Source organism: Corvus brachyrhynchos, unplaced genomic scaffold, assembly GCF_000691975.1.
Source record: "Corvus brachyrhynchos isolate BGI_N302 unplaced genomic scaffold, ASM69197v1 scaffold22, whole genome shotgun sequence".
In the NCBI taxonomy this organism is placed as follows: Eukaryota; Metazoa; Chordata; class Aves; order Passeriformes; family Corvidae; genus Corvus; species Corvus brachyrhynchos.
In genome coordinates this window covers 5,514,462-5,530,398 of record NW_008238355.1, presented here as the reverse complement: position 1 = coordinate 5,530,398, position 15,937 = coordinate 5,514,462, and the positions used below count along the sequence as shown (strand labels likewise).

The window sequence follows — 15,937 nt, the reverse complement described above, 5'->3', positions numbered from 1 at the left end:
GGAGAAGGAAGTGGCTGTACTGAGGTCTTGAATAAGCACAGAGCCTCTGGTTATGCTTTACTGAAAAATACCTGTTTCAAGGCAATACCAGAAGGAAATATCACCCAGGACCTTATTTTATTGGACACTATGTCAGCAATCTGTAATGACTCTCACACCCCAAAATCACTTGAATGCAATTAATGCAGTGTAAGTTACTGCACATAAATTACACATTTTTAATGAAACATATATGAATCTTGCAAAACATTTAAGGCCACTCGATGGACAGGGCTAGGAAAACCCTCACTTCCTCCCAGGCCAAGTGTGGGGTTGTGTATCTCTGAGGTATGTATTTAAACTCCACTCCCTGTGGCAATCAACAAAATACAGGGTCAAGTAATTAGTGCTTGTGGTAGCAGCAGATAGAGAGCTCAAAGGACTTGCCAGATCCTCCCTAGCCCTACTTCTTCCCTCACATACAAGTATACTTACCAGTCAGAAAGAAAAACAGCCTCTGATCTGTATTTTCATTCTTATCTTTTCCAGCCACTTCCACATCTACAACTGGGACAAGTCATCTCACAAAATGTGACATAAAGCAGAAAGCCTTCTGTGTAAATGGGGGAGAGTGTTACATGGTTAAAGACCTCCCAAACCCCCCAAGATACCTCTGCAGGTAAGAAATCCTATTTGCTTCTTTCGTTGGAGACATCAGGTTTCACAAATGGTTTTTTCTTTAAGGAGCACCTGAAAATATCTTCTTCTGAACTTGCATTTCTTCATTTTTTAACCCTGTGGACATGGAAAGAATGCTGACAATGACCTCTGTGTTCTACAGAGGCATATGAGGCATAGCAGAGGCTAACTGGGAAATATTTCTGTGTGATAGTGGCACAGTATCTTCCACTGGTGTTTATATGGCACAAAGTAACACAACTTCAGCCTTACCTTAGAAATAATGAAACTGTAAACTACGTATTCTGCATTTAGAAAAGAAGAGGAAAGGCAAAAAAAAAGGGTGTGGAAAATTGCATTGAGTATTACATTTTGTACAGGAGAAACTGTTATTTTAATTGTCTTGTGTGGTAACCAAGCAGTTTTCTGGTGAGACAAGATTCACAACTGTTGTTGCATTTAATTGCATAAAAAAAACAATGAATGTCATGGTCATGGTGGAGGTTACTATTTTGTGTGCGGATCTTGATTCATGAAGTCATATGAGTTTAGTTTAGGGGGGTGCTTGTGCACCTTTTTCAGGTCCTGGCTGTGCTGTATTGGACTGCTGCAATAGTCCCTTGCATCAGAGAACATCCATGAAGAGCCACAGCACCGAAATTTACCTCCTGTGTGGGAGCATGTCATGTAGCATTTACCACTGAAGATTAACTAGTCATAGGGACTGCTTCTCACTAGCTTGAGAGGAAACTCAGCATTTAAACCTTGGGAAACATCCTTGGTACTTAAGAGGGCTGAGTGAAAAGGGTGCATTTTTGTGTGGATATTGCTGTTTTTCAGACAAAGAGATGGTGGTCAGTGAAGACCATCATCTGCTGTTAACTGCATAATTTTTAAAGTCTACTAGGACTAAAAATGGAAAAACACTAATTGTAGAGATAACTTTGGTAGGTGTGTTAGGTGAAGGTCTGTGATGCTTTTGTTGAGGCCAGGAAGAAATTGACTGCTTGTCTTTGGTTTTTTGGGTTTTGTTTTTTTTTTTTTAAAGGAAAACAAACAAACAAAAGCCATCAAAAAGCCCCACCAAACCTCACAGTGTTCTGTTTACCTGTAAGTTTTCTCTTTTTTTGTAGAAAGATGTTACCTGCACATCATGGGATTTGTTTTGCTTTGGATTTTCATGGATTGCTGTGCTGCTGAAAGCCATGAATATTCCATTGACTTCTAGGATCATTTTTAGCTAAAGTGAATATGGAAAAGTTACATATGCTGTGGGTTGGATTCTTTTTTGAGAAAGAGAAAGAAAGATTTGTGTTAAATTTACATGGTTGTTGTAAGCCAGCATTCAAGATGAGCAGTTTGCTATGACTCTCCAGAGCACGTACAAGAGCTTATGTGTTTCAACTTCCTATCCAATCCCATTCAGAAAACTCCAGTGAATGGTAAAGCTGAGCATAGAGCTGACTTGCTAATCATTAATATTGTCTTGTTAGTTTCAGAGGTATCCCATCTTCATTGGCAGGGGGACTTCTTTATTTTAGTTCAGACATCTGTGTATGTTCTTTGATGATGTTACAGACTGGATAATTTTTTAATAAAAAATCTTGAATAAAGTGGGGGCTGTTTTTCCCTGTTGTAGACAAGAAATAATCTTTAATTCTGGGGCTGGATTTCAAGGAAAAGGCAATTCCCAGATTTGGCAGATGTGCCTCTGCCTGGGTGGTCCAAGACCTATTTGGAAAAAGCATCAGAGCTGTAAAGTTAGACAGGGTGAATCTCATTTACAATGACGCAGCAGAGAAGGATTCTTACCCTGGGAACAGTCAGGGCCACCACTATTTTGCAGGGGCATTTGCTATGCCCTCTAATACTTGCCAGCACCAAAATTTTATGTTGTGTAGTAAAACTGGATGCAATACAGCTACATAAGAAATAGAAGTGAGTACTTGAAAGTGGGTGTACTGGGAAATTGAAGCGACAAAATACAGTTTTCCTCTTACTTCTTTAAAAATAAAGATGTCCACTTTTTATTCTGCCATTCCAGTTAATTAAAATAAGTATTTAACCACTACACATTGTCTTCATTGTTCTAAGAAAATAAATCTACTCCCAGAACATGCTTCTGGAAACAGAATGCTTGAAATATGGTACTTGCTCTTCATATTTCTGCCTCAGTAGCAAGTTCACATTTTTCCATATGGTCCATCTGTTGAGAGCAAAAACAAAATTTCTAAATCATAAGCCATATCGTTCTAAATTGGTTTTATCCCTAACCAAAAAAACATGACTCAGATTCAAAACAACCATGGAAATTTCCAAGTAATATCTCGGGTTTTGTAAATCCCCTATTCTGTTTAAAAAAAAAAAAAATCCTAAATTCATCTTCGGTTAAAATCTGGCTATGTATTTTTAAAAAATGTATATTATAAAATATATAGTAATCATCTGGACAGGATCAGATCTTGCTCTTACAGATACTGATGTGAACTTCAAGAAAATACTCTGCTTTCAAGAGGTAACCATGTGAAATGCTCGAGAAGTGTATGAAGACTTAGTAAAGCATTGTACAGCTACATCTATGGTAGCATATATGTTCCCCACATGTATTTTAATTAAGGCCCAAGACCAAGCAAAACAAAGTCTCAAAATAGAACAGATTAAATAGGAAGCTTTGAGACTACTTAAATAAACTAGTGTATAAAATTTTCAGAAGCTTCATAGGAACATGAGTCACATTTTGAAAACTTCATAGACTTAGGAAGCCTGGATGTTACTGGCTTCCTATGAGACTGAGATTCCTAGGTCGTTCTGTTCAGTTGGAAATGTGTCCCCGAGTTCATTGAAGACAAAAAGTTTTCAATAAATGCAAAATTAATACCAAAAATCCTAGCATTTCCTTCCTACTTGAAAAAATCTATATGAATATGGTATCTGTTACACTTTTAGAGCGCTCTTTTGAAGTATCATACCATGAAGGACTTGATAGTCTGACTAATTGATTTCTGACTTGCAGACACATCTCTTCTAGTGGTTTTGTTGTTACTGAAGAATGAAATTTATGTCTGGATTTCATTGGATGAAAATAATGCTACTGTCTTAATAGAAATGTGCTGCTGCTTTTCTTAACAGCAAAAGAGTGAATTATGTACTTTTTAATGATATAGCCATTTTCTATATCTGTCTTCATGTAAAAGCCTTTGTAGAGTAGAAATGGGCAGAAGTTTCTTCCAACCAGCAATTATGAAAGCAGCAGTTCCAGAAGTATTCATTCAAGAGACAGGATAGAAATACTAGTTCTGACTTAGGCAATGAACTGCACTACTGAGTACTGTACTTCCCATGGAAATAAAAACATTCTGTCCCACAATGCATTTGTTTGTAAGCAGTGAATGAAATGGAAATATGAGTTCTGAACCCTCCAGCCATTCCTCTCCTGATGAAAAACAGTTTAATGTGTTCAGTGTCCACTGAACACATGCAAATGCTGCTGTTTGCAACTACTGTGTGTAGAGGGAAAAAAAGCAATTCTTCTATTACATATGGTTCAGTATTTTGGTTTTACCCAGTTAATACAATAAATAAATGGTCCAGGTAGCCTTTTTTAAGGCAGAAAGGAAATTTTAAGGCTCTCACAGCACAAACATACACATTTTGCTCTAGGTTGTTTGACCTCAACTTTTGCTACTGTCAAAAAGGAAAATGGTACATGGATAATGATCTAGAAAAGAAAGTTACAACAAAAAATAATGTCTGAAAACTTTGAGTAGGACGAGGTGTTTGGGAAAGGACAACATCTCAAGCTGATTGTAAAAGTACAGTCTACAGGAAACAACCTTCCAAACTGTGCTGGAAACGGTGCTGCAGTGCACATCTGAGCAATAAAATGCCTTTAGCATTCACACATCATCATAAGCAGAGAGGCTTATCTCAGCTTTCCTCTCAGCTGGCCTGCCCTGGGCCCATTCTCAAGGGCAGGTGCTGCAGCCCATTTGCTGGCAATGGTTTCAGAGCAAGTATAAACACACCTGAACTGTTTTCGGCGCCATCTCGACAGGGCTGATCCTGCTTGGTCTGGAAGTGATTTCAGCATTGTCTATACCGGTGCTCAAGTTGTTTTCATCACCTCCACAGCTGCACCAACATCTGAAAACAAGCACAGACAAACCAAGCAACCACCAGCAGTCAGTGGCAGGAGGAAAACATGAGGCTTTCAATCGTGTTCCTTGGGAATTTGTAGAGTTGAGCCTGACGAGCAAGATGTAAAGATCCCTGTGAACTGAAAGCAAGCGTGCACAGATGCCAACTTTCCAGGGACATCTATGTAACAAGATGACAATAGTGCAAAATATTTTCACTCTTGATTCAGTAACACACATCAAAATGCTTTCTGTCAAAAGCATTTTGCCTTCTATAAGATATGCAAAAAGTCTTCTGTCGTGCCCAGCAATAGCATCTTCTAATGACAGAGTTATCCTTGTTGCATTTTTCTCAGCTGAATATATCTGTGGAAACTGGGATCTCTCCACACTGCGTACTTGTCAAAAGATGTGACCTTGGCTCTGAAGAAATGGAATTCCCTTCCTTAATAAACAAATATATCATTATAGCAAATCAGCTCCAAAGAATCATCTGCAGATCCTCAAAATATACCTTTATTACACAAGTATCATTCCTGCATGGTTTATTTAAACAAGATATTAGTGTTTATCCCTGACACTGATCGGATCTTCTGAAAGTCTCACTTGTGCAAGGGCAGCATCCCTGTTTTTTAGGGCTAGAGGCAATTGTGGGAAAGCAGAATTTAAAATATTGGGACAGCTTTCAGCACACATGAAACTCAGATGGATAGAAGAGGAGGTGGAGGATTCTTCTGACCAACATGCATTTGCAAATAAGAAAGCTGTTTATCACCTGACAAGTGAATTATGAAGAAATTTGAAAAAGAGGCTAGCACCATATCATCAGCAGGAGAAAAAGAGTGGGAGATTCTTGCACCATGGCAAACTCCTCACAAAGACAGGCAATAGAAGTGAGATGTGTTGAAGGAAGCAGGTATCACGTAATTTCAGGTTACATGCTGAGCAAGAGTGGAGAGAAGAAGGAGGAAGAGCAAAGATTGAAATCTACAGATACTTGGTGTGGTGGACAGTCATTCACACTTAAGTCTGAAGCACAAGAAGCCTGCATTGCTATAGTGATATTTTGGGAGCCTGAGCCCTGCCCCAGAATGGAGAATGAAGGTGAAGGAAGAATTGATAGGCAGCTGCAGAAAAGATGGGCAAATCATAGTAGGGAAATCCCTTCTCTATGATCAAGGGGAAAGCTGCACTGAAGTTTTCTGCAGAAGAGCTGATGAACTGAATGGACAGACAACTCTGGAGCTGCAAATCTTGAGAGCACTTCTGCCCTCTCATTTTACTTATTGCCTGGACTGACTTTTTATCTTTTTGTGAGCCATGTTGAATATACTTTCCCTTGGGTTTGACTTTGTCTTTCACTTTTTGGACTTTTTGTGGCTTTTCTGGGATGCTGTATTAACTATTCCTCCTCAAAGCAAACTACCAGAAGGCACAACATGCCATCACAGAAACAGGGAAATCATGGTATTTTCATAGATTTTATGTGACTAATGAAAGCAGCAGTGTAAATTGTTGTTATGTACTGCACTGCAAATTTTAAAAAAGAACTCAATCTGGTCCCTTCATGAGGTGGAGTAAGCAATGAGCTGGTACACATTTTGCTAGCCATGATTCTCCTTTCTTTTTCAAAACAGACAAGCAAAAAGACTTTTTTTTTTCTCTGATGGATTTTTGCTGTAAATTTTTGCAAAGTTTTAACTTCTGGAAAGGTTATACTTTCTTGCCTCTTTTTTCGCTAACACCTAACCAGGAGGTCACTTAATGCACTCGCACTCCATAGACCAGCAGATGTAAGTCTGTTAGTGCAGTGGTTTTGGTGTACTATTGCTTATCACGTTTTTGCCCTTTAGGTGCCAACCTGGATTCACTGGAGCAAGATGTACTGAAACTCTGCCCATGAAAATCCAAATCAAAGAAAGTATGTTAAAATAATCTGAACTTTGCTTTCTTCCCCAACTACAGCAACAAAATCAATAGTACTTGGTGTTTTCACAGTTCAGCTGGAACCGGCCTCTTTACTCACTAATTTATGATCTGATTTTCTGAAGTACAATTTGTACACCATGGCATTATTGACCTCCAAAATATTTCTTGTTTGTGTGATTTTTGATCTTTCCATTCATTCACAGATGCATTTGTTTTGCACACAATGGCAGTTTTTCTGTTTGGGAGACTGCTGCATAGTGCAACCCTAAAAGACCAAACTCATGGAGATGAGTATGTACAGATCTTGTGTCCTTGCTGCCTTGTGGAAAGAGCATCCTAAAACCAATTTGGGTCTCTGGAATGGTGAATTTCTGTCTGAGATCTTGAAACACACTTTGATCTGGATTGGTTTGGTTTTGGCTGGTTTTGCAGGGGGGATTTCTTTACATTTCCACAGAGCAAATGACTTGCTCTCAACATCCTGAGCTATTTTGACACGCTAAACCGAGATTCAGTTTCTGAAAGTGAACTCACCAAGTCATATCAGTTCACACTGAAGGAGCTTCTTTCTTAGCATATATTCACCTCTTCTCTTTTCTCTGTTTTTTTTCTCTACCATTTTTTTTGTTTGTTTTTCCTCTCAGGTGCCCAAATGAATTTACTGGTGATCGCTGCCAAAACTACGTAATGGCCAGCTTCTACAGTACGTCCACTACTTTTCTGTCTGTGCTGCAGTAGAAGCATGCTCAGTCGGTGCTGCTTTCTTGTCGCTGCATCTTTCCTCCAGTTTTATTTTTTTTTAACCTGTAACTAGATTTGTTGCCTAAGGCCTAATATTGATTTTCTCTGCCTGTTGCATGAAAATTATAACAAAAAGCAATTGCAAATTATAATAAAAAGCAATCCTGGGGTTGTTTGGCATTGAGGGTATGGGGAAATGCAAGACTTAGGAATGCTGTGAAATTAACGTTGAACGTGTGATATGGACTCCCTGCTGACATCAAGCAGAAAAAGTACAAAAAAGGCATTTTAAAAGTCTCTCATTTTATTTGCCACAAAACACTTATGAGTCATGTTACAGGCCAGCACTCCCTCAACCAAAGGATGGGTAGCTGGTCCTCTACTTACATACGAGATTTGCATTTGGAGCTAGAGGTTAAGGGCAACTGAAGTGCTTACATTGTTTCTAATGAGCACCTGCCGAACAGGATTAACATGTTCTTCCTCCTCATTGTTCAGGCTTCAGTGGAAAGAGCACAGAAAGAAAAAGAAAGGGGGGAGAGATGACTTAAACAATGGGGTCTAACATATTTTGGGTATATCATGGGTAACAGATGCAAGAGATCAAGGATTACTTGGCCAAATGAAAGTATCAGACATGCACATACACAGACTGCTAGAATCAGCACTGCAGTCTCATCCCATAAGGTTTCCTATGGAGGAGTGGGCTAATTATTATTACTTGACAGGGAGTAACAGCAGGTACACTCTATTTTCTCTCTTTGGCTATAGCAAAGTCAAGGGTAACATATAAGAAAATTGCTTAGATCTTACATTTAAATGCATGTGTACTACTCACAATCAATTGTTGCTGGCATCAGAATGTACTGTGATCTAAAAGCAGTATTATAAAAACAATTTTTTTTTTGATGGATTACTTGCCAGCACAGAAAGGTTATAGGCTAGCTTGATTTAATTTCCATTGGTATATAGGACAAAAAGCTGTAAGCACGTGCTGGACATTTTGGAGCCTGAAGAAATGCACAGGTTTTCTCTTATACTGATGGATGAAGAACATCCATACATAATTCATACTTTCCGTCATGGAAGCTACCCTCATAAATCCCAAGAGTGCTGACTGGGGACCAGACCTTCCAGCACTCGAGTGGGCATTTTATGCCCTGTTTTAAAAGCTTTATTAGTGTGAGTTATATTTAAAAGCCTCTGGTAACTATGGATTTAAAATTTTTTATGCTATTACAGTATTTGTTTACCAAATGTTAGATTTAAGTGGCCTTTTCTGTGGATTGTGGTGAAAAGTGCTGTTAAGATTTTCTGATCTTAGAAGAATAATTTAAAAGGAGGCGGTGTAAAAATACGAGATCCATTGTTTGCTGCTGAATTTTATCTGAAAACTATAGAAGAATTGTATGTTGATTATAAATCCCTTTATTTATATTCTTTATATATATTTATATTCTTTATATTCTCCCTAGGAGAAAAAAAAATTTAGGTGGGTTTTCATTCATTCAACCTAACTCTGGTTGGGATTTTTAAAGACACCAGATTGAGATTTTCTGAAGTTGCCTGCATAGAAAAGGCACAGATGCCCTTGCCTTGCTGCAAGAGTTACGCTCAGTGTTAGTACTTAAGTTGGTCAAGCCCTTCCTCTCCTTGAAATGCAGAGGCAGGAGAACACACCACTACCTCCCTTGGGCCACTCTGAGAGCCCCAGCCAATGGCTATGAGACTCTGGCGCTCCTGCCTGCCCTGCATCTGCACTACAACATCTGGTTTCTTATACTGCTAAACATCTTGAAATGACACTTTTGGAAAGGGTCCACTGAGGGCACATTTATACTTAACTAAAAAAAAAATAAATGAAGAAGCATTTATATGACTTTTTATTATTAAACCCAAAGCTGACCAGAGCATACTATTCAAAAGAGAACTTCAGTGACAGTTCTCTAAAGGCGAATGGTGCATCTGAGGCTTAAAGCCAAGCTCATATTTTGCACCAAGTGTTGTGGTTGATTAATTTAGCTCTGTAGATGCAGCTTTTGCGAAGTACAGAGCAAATTGGGATGCTAAACAACATAAGTGCTAGTAGGAAACAAAAGTGTATGTGTGAACTATACAGCTATCTAATTTCACTTGCGTTCAGAAGGGTCTTTCCTCATTTGGAGAGAAAGGCAGTGGGGTGCCATGCCAAGTTTGCCTACTGATGAGCTGTTACTGTCTCAGTTTGGCTGTTAAAGAAAATTGTCTTCAGAAATCTGCCCTGGAGCTGGTATTTGAGAGTCCTGAAGTTAATGGGCTGAGGACGTTTTGCCAGATCAGAACAAGGCACCACTGGGCATTCTGGAAATGCCCTGTCTCACCAGAGTACATGGCTAACTGGCTTATCTTGACCCATCTCAGGAGCCTGGCTGGCAGACCCTGTAGTGTCCTTTTCTTGAGTACAGCAGTCACAACTGCTACCAGGCGTGCTACCCTGTATTTTTGCTGTGACTGCTTTGACTTTGAGGCTCATGGTCCACCACTGGTCCATAAGACAGCAGAAGGCAATCCACAAATGGTTGCAAAAATAGATCTGCTCCATGCAGATATATTTGCTGTCTCTGAATGTTCACACATTCTCTCCCTGAAGTCAACGAATCAAGGCAAGTAGAGGAGAGCAAAAGTAATGAGTTAACATTAAAAGTTTTTGGGTAATTTTCATGTAGTTAGGCATGAGAACTCTCATAGCATCACTGTGCAGAATGATCCCAGGGATAAGAAAGCCATGAATTAATAGAAGGTTGAGGAAGCCTCTCTGGAGTTTTATCACATATAAACCCTTTGTCTTCTTAAATGTCCCTGATGGACCAAGGACCCCACCCAAAGGGCCAGTGGACTTGCCTACTTCACTAGTTAACTATTACATATGAATTGTGGATTTAGAACTGCCCAGGGGCATGCTGTGGGCCTTCTTGGGCATCAGCTGAGCACGGTCCATGCCTTCCTTCAGCATGGGCCACCACTTTAAATCATATCCATTTTAGCTCTGCCATCCCTGATGAGCAAGAGTGACGGTACCAAGAGGGACAGAAGGAATTTTCTTTTTAGTTGATAGCCCTGCCTCATATTGTCACGGTGAACCTCACTGAGTCATTAAAGGGAGCAAGAGTTGAGAAAAGCTCCAATATTCTAGAGCTAGTTACTGTGTGATGGCCTTGATTTTTCAGCCTTTTTATATAAACTACAGGTCTTCAAAAGTCTGCCTTTAGCTATTCTACTACCTCGGTATTTCCCATTTTCTATATATTTCTCAAGTAGTCACATCTGTATGAGGGTAGTAGACAATCTTACCTGAAACTTTCGTTTTCTAAAGCCTTTCAGCACCCTAAATTGTACACTTTATGTGCTGAGACCAAGACTCCTAAATGAACAAACAGATTTGAAAAATGCCATTGTCCATCTTTTGCTCAACATTAAAAAAGACAGGTTTTCACTATAAACTGCTCAGTTAATGTTCACTAAGTACTAAAATTGCTATGACAGGATACTTAAATTATGAAAGGACAAATTTTCCATGCTTCTGAGATTTGAACCAGTTGTGACTTTTACAGGAGCCATAGGACTTAACACATCAACTTCAAAACCAACTTTGCAACCTGAGTACTATTGAAATGAACCAGATTTTGGATCCAAAGTGGAATCTAATGTCACAAAGAGACCGTATCCCTGTCCCTCAAATAGAAATGGCTGACATACATATCTGCTCTGTGATAGTTTAGGAGATTTGAGTTTGTTTTCAATTGAAATTGCATGAAGAAGAATTTATATTTTTTTAGAATTTTTTGTTACCCACAGACAGAAGCATGACACATTGATGCTTCCGAGTTGAAATCGGTCTCCCTGGACCTCTCTGCTGTTTCAGTTGATCCAATGGATCCTTCCTTTGCCAAGCGCAAGGTCTCTGCAAAAACCTGAGGTAGTGGTCACCTCACACTGGGCGCCATGTCTCCAGGCTACCCACCCACCTGTATCCATACAGTAGCCATCCCAAAATATTGAGTGCCCAGCAGCTGTGGCACACCACTCGTAAACAGAGCATGCAGGTCTGGAGGATTCTGTTCCACATTTCCAGGCACCATCCTCTTGTTCTGTAGACACTGCATCTCAGCGGGCTACAGTATATCCAACAAGTTGTAATTTTAAGTAACTTTGGGGGGAAAAAATTGCTTCCTAAGTATTTTTTCTTGCAATACTGGCACGTCCCCCCAGCCACAACCAGAATGAAAACTGAGTTGTTAAAAATGATTAATTGTATTTGTTCTTAGAGCACCTCTAGGTTCTACTCAATAGAAGCCACACTGCATGTAAAAAGTATGCAGAAATATCAGGCTAAGTAGGAAAGTATCAAAAATAATCACCTGTTTATAAAATGAGAAGTATTGGGACATTCTGCTTATCAGATCTAGGGAATGTAACTAGGAATACCATAGATAAGTAAGAGCTACATAACATGTAGGTTTGAATAAGCAATGCATGTTTCTTCAGCATGTTTTCTTGTTAGGCCTTTCAGCCAGAATACCTTCCCATTTTAAATACCAACTTCCTATTAAATTATATTAAATAGAAACTGCATGATATGAATGACTTCCCTAAAATTAAATTACCTTCAAACTAGGTGTCTTACCTATAAGCAAGCATAATTACAGCAATGTATATGCATGGGCATGTCATTCATTTTACTGAAGACTCAATCAAGCTTTCTATGCAACTAATGTATATCGTTAGCAGAGTTCAGGTAGGCATGTGATACTGGCTCTTTAGGAAGAGACCTGGATGGATTCCAACTTAACCCTTAAGATGTTACTGATTGGCAATGAAGAGTTGACATTCCCCATGTGTGCAATAGACATTAAAAAATCAATTTGCCGTGAAAATTACCATTGGATTTAAATTTCACAGCACACAGGAACAAAAAAAGGCAAGAGCTACCATGGCTGTGGTGTTGGCCCCATGGGAAGGGTGTCCTAGGGTACCTGCTGGGGGGAAGCTTGTGCTCCTCCTTACCCCCAGCTGCTGGGGCCTGGGAGTGCTGATGTAGGTGTGTGATTTGTGTAAAGGGATCAGGCCCTGCACCCCAGGGTCCATCCAGCTGGTCAACAAGTTGTTCTGCCAACGCAGCACAGTCCAAAGACAGGGAAAAGGGGTTGGCTCCTCATTTTCCAGAAGCTGGAGGCCTGCTGCAGTCAATTTGCAAAGCAGAGGACTCCCACTGCTGAGTAAGCACTGCCAGCTACCTCCAGGTCACAGCCTACAGGAGCAAGGATATGCATTCTGGGGACAGAAGCAGGGCCAGAAGGGAGAGCAGTGCATAACCCATTTGCAGGGGTGTGCTGCCCTTTGTAGAGCATCCCTTTGCTGTCATGATCCCATGTGAAACCAATCAGCCATTGCACGTGGCATCCTCAGGCCATAGCCCTGTTCATCTCAGTAAGATCTTAAGGGTTAATGGTTCCTGCTGCATTCTCTGGACTGTGGCTGCTCAGATGCCCTGCCATGTATACATATTTTTGTGTATAAGCCTTGCAGAACGTCTGGTCACATAGCTAAGAAAGGTGCACTTGAGCACCATCCATGTAACCATGCGCCCCCTTGTCCTGTTTCATGTGCAGACACAGAATAGCTGTAATTCTCATATGTAATTTATTTTTAAGTACAGTGTATTGCTCTTTTCTGAAACTTTTTCCTTTTTCTTTCTTTTTTTTGACAACTTTCTGCATTGGCAGAGCATCTTGGGATTGAATTTATGGGTATGGACCAATCATTCCTTTTAGCCTGCAGATTCTAGACCCTGAGAGATAAACCCCTTTTTATTTTTTTTTCTACACCTCCCCTTTTCAATTCCTAACCAATTTCTTTATGCTTTAGAAGGGATCATACAGCTATAACAACAACCCTTGTCAAAGTGTTAGTGGAGATCAGTTCACTAAAATGGTAATAGTGATAGGATATTCCAGACTTAAGGAGTTCTAGGAATTACTGAAGTGATCATAACATAGTGTACATTCCTTTTTCTGCTGTATAGTTTTGGCTAGTTTTGACATCTGTTTTTGGTGAGTTCTTCTAGGGTTGCCACGTTTTGGAAACACTGTACATTTTAGGCAAAATTACTAACTAGTGTATTAAAAAAGAGAAACTTATGACCACTTAAAATTCTGCAAATTTGCAGTGTTGAGCACTGATTTTCAAGTGAAGTTTTATGTCTAAACCCACATCTAGGTGGTTACACATTATGTGTATATCAGTTGCCTATAAATATATGTAAATGATATGCATATATACATTCCTTTCCAGGTCTGTAAATTCGAAGTGGACTGAAAGTTATTTAGGAATTTAAATAGAAGTTTACAGCCAGACTCCAGATCCTCAAGTCAGCATATATATATTCAATATTTCTAAAACTAAACTCAACAAGAACGTTGGCAGTGGGTACTATTTTCATATTTCAGCTTTAAATATAATGGAAATAGATCTTTTAAGTCTTAGTCATGAATAGACTGTACTCATCTAACTAGCTGTTTGTATTCAGGAGTACAAATAATGCATTTCTTGAATAGGCTAACTTGACATTCAGGTCAATTTTAGTTTGGAATTTCCTATAATTGTTGGTAAATGAAAAAAAAAAACAGATGATGAGGCAGTTTTAGTTCATATTCTTATTAAAAATGCCCCCACAATATGTCATTAGCTTAAGCTGTGAACTATGGAAAATCCATTACAAGCCCAAATTTAAAAAATCACTCACAGCCCAGCTTATTTTTGTTTTTATTATTATCCTAAGGTAGCATTAGTTCCCACATATAAATACTAGATTGTAGTGGAAGATATATCGCTACATTAACACATGAGGAGTTAAATTAAAATCCTGTTAAAAACTGACCTGCAAATTTTGCTTTATATATGAAATTACATCAGCAGAACAATCTCTTGGAATTAAATTCTTTTAAAAATCCCTAGCTATCTGTAAGAAGAAAAACTTTAAAACAGAGCAAATTTAAGACCTTATGTATCATCAGTTGTGTATAAACAAGAGTGATGTGAAATTAATTGCATAATATGCATATTTGAAAGGCTGCACATTTAATATCTTGACTTAAGTCATACATTGATTTGATTTTCATATCATTCTATAGGGAAAAAAATTATTGAAATTATTTTTAATACTTAACAGGCTAAAATCTTTCTAAATTCTCACGACACATACAATTCTTTACAGACTTTCCTGCAAGGCTGCTATAATTTTTTTTCAAGATATTTTGATCAGCATGTATTATTTATCTGGGTGTCACTAACAGACTCTGTAAATGTTAACACTGGTCAGGGAGAGAAGGTAGTTTTGGGGCAAGATGTAGTATAACCACAAGTGCCCCACAGAAGTTCTTTGCAAAACTCTTCTTGGCCTTAAACAGAGAGTCCAAGGCTTCTCTTTGAGGTACCATGCCATCTGCAGAGTCTTGACCAGGATCCCAGTCCTGTCCAAGCTGCCAGCATCCCCTGTCACCCACATTGGCCCCTGCAGAACAGCAGGGCATCCCCCATTTGGCCCCTGCTGTCCCCTGTCAGCCAGGAGCATGGCCAGGTTTACATGAGAGCTTGCTGGTTTGCTGGGCATGACATGCCCAGGTGCATGTGCCTTCCTAGGCAGACCTTGCCCCCAGAGTTTGAGGGAAGGCATGGCAGCACCACCGTTCATGCACACCGTGCCAAGCTGTATTGTCCTTAGGGCCTTGTTTCAAAGGGCACAGAAGGGAACTGAGGTTATAAAAGCAGATCCAGGGGTTTAATATCCCATGCCTATCAAGACCTGTAGTCCCAGAAGACGTGCTGGTGCTAGGACCATTGCTCAGGGCTTCATCCCCCATCCCCTGCAGTGAGTGAGCACCCAGAAACGCCCCAAGCAACAAGCCTCGGCCCACTGGCAAACTCAGTCAGGCCATCACCAGCCAGCTGCCCAGCTCATCTGCAACAGCTTCAGCCTGCAGCAAACCTCCTGGAGTCAGGCAATTTTTCTTTCAGGGAAAAATTGAGCAGGGTGTCCACTGTCAATTAATCTTCTACTTCCTCTCCCTTGCCCTCCAAAAAAAAACGGGTTGATATGTCATTGTTCATTTTGCTTTCATAAGCTAACAGCTGACAGCATGACAATCTTAAAAAAATAATAATAATTCAAAGCATTTCAAATTAGGCCCTAAATTGCTTAGCACAATTCTCCTGTTTCCTGTGACATCCTTGTAATACACCATTTCCATGGCTAACTAATAAGCGCTTTCAGAAGGGGCAAAAATGGGAAGGGGATCAAGTGCCACTAACTAGCCTAGGCGAGGAGTTATGCTGTATGAGAAATCCCTTCACAATCTGCTTCAACCTTTTTTTTTGTCCCCAAGCATTTCTTTCTGTTTTTTTTCCAGTTCCAAGCATGCTGTGCCAGGCCTGCAGTT

At 39.6% G+C, this 15,937-nt stretch overlaps 1 protein-coding gene across 8 annotated transcripts in view; it reads left to right on the top strand.

Annotated features, from left to right (window-relative positions):
- NRG1 (neuregulin 1) overlaps positions 1-15,937 on the top strand; it is a 45,465-nt gene that overhangs the window by 9,275 nt on the left and 20,253 nt on the right. For 3 of the 8 annotated variants that reach the window (XM_017735409.1, XM_017735408.1, XM_008634563.2), the window contains 3 exons: positions 529-658; positions 7,367-7,425; positions 13,226-13,249. In XM_017735409.1, coding sequence (XP_017590898.1) covers positions 618-658; positions 7,367-7,425; positions 13,226-13,249 — 124 coding nt within the window. In that variant the 5' untranslated portion in view covers positions 529-617. Of the gene's footprint in view, positions 1-528; positions 659-6,646; positions 6,715-7,366; positions 7,426-13,225; positions 13,250-15,937 lie in introns of those variants that run through there. The other 5 variants (XM_017735405.1, XM_017735406.1, XM_017735412.1 and 2 more) reach the window with 5 other exon arrangements.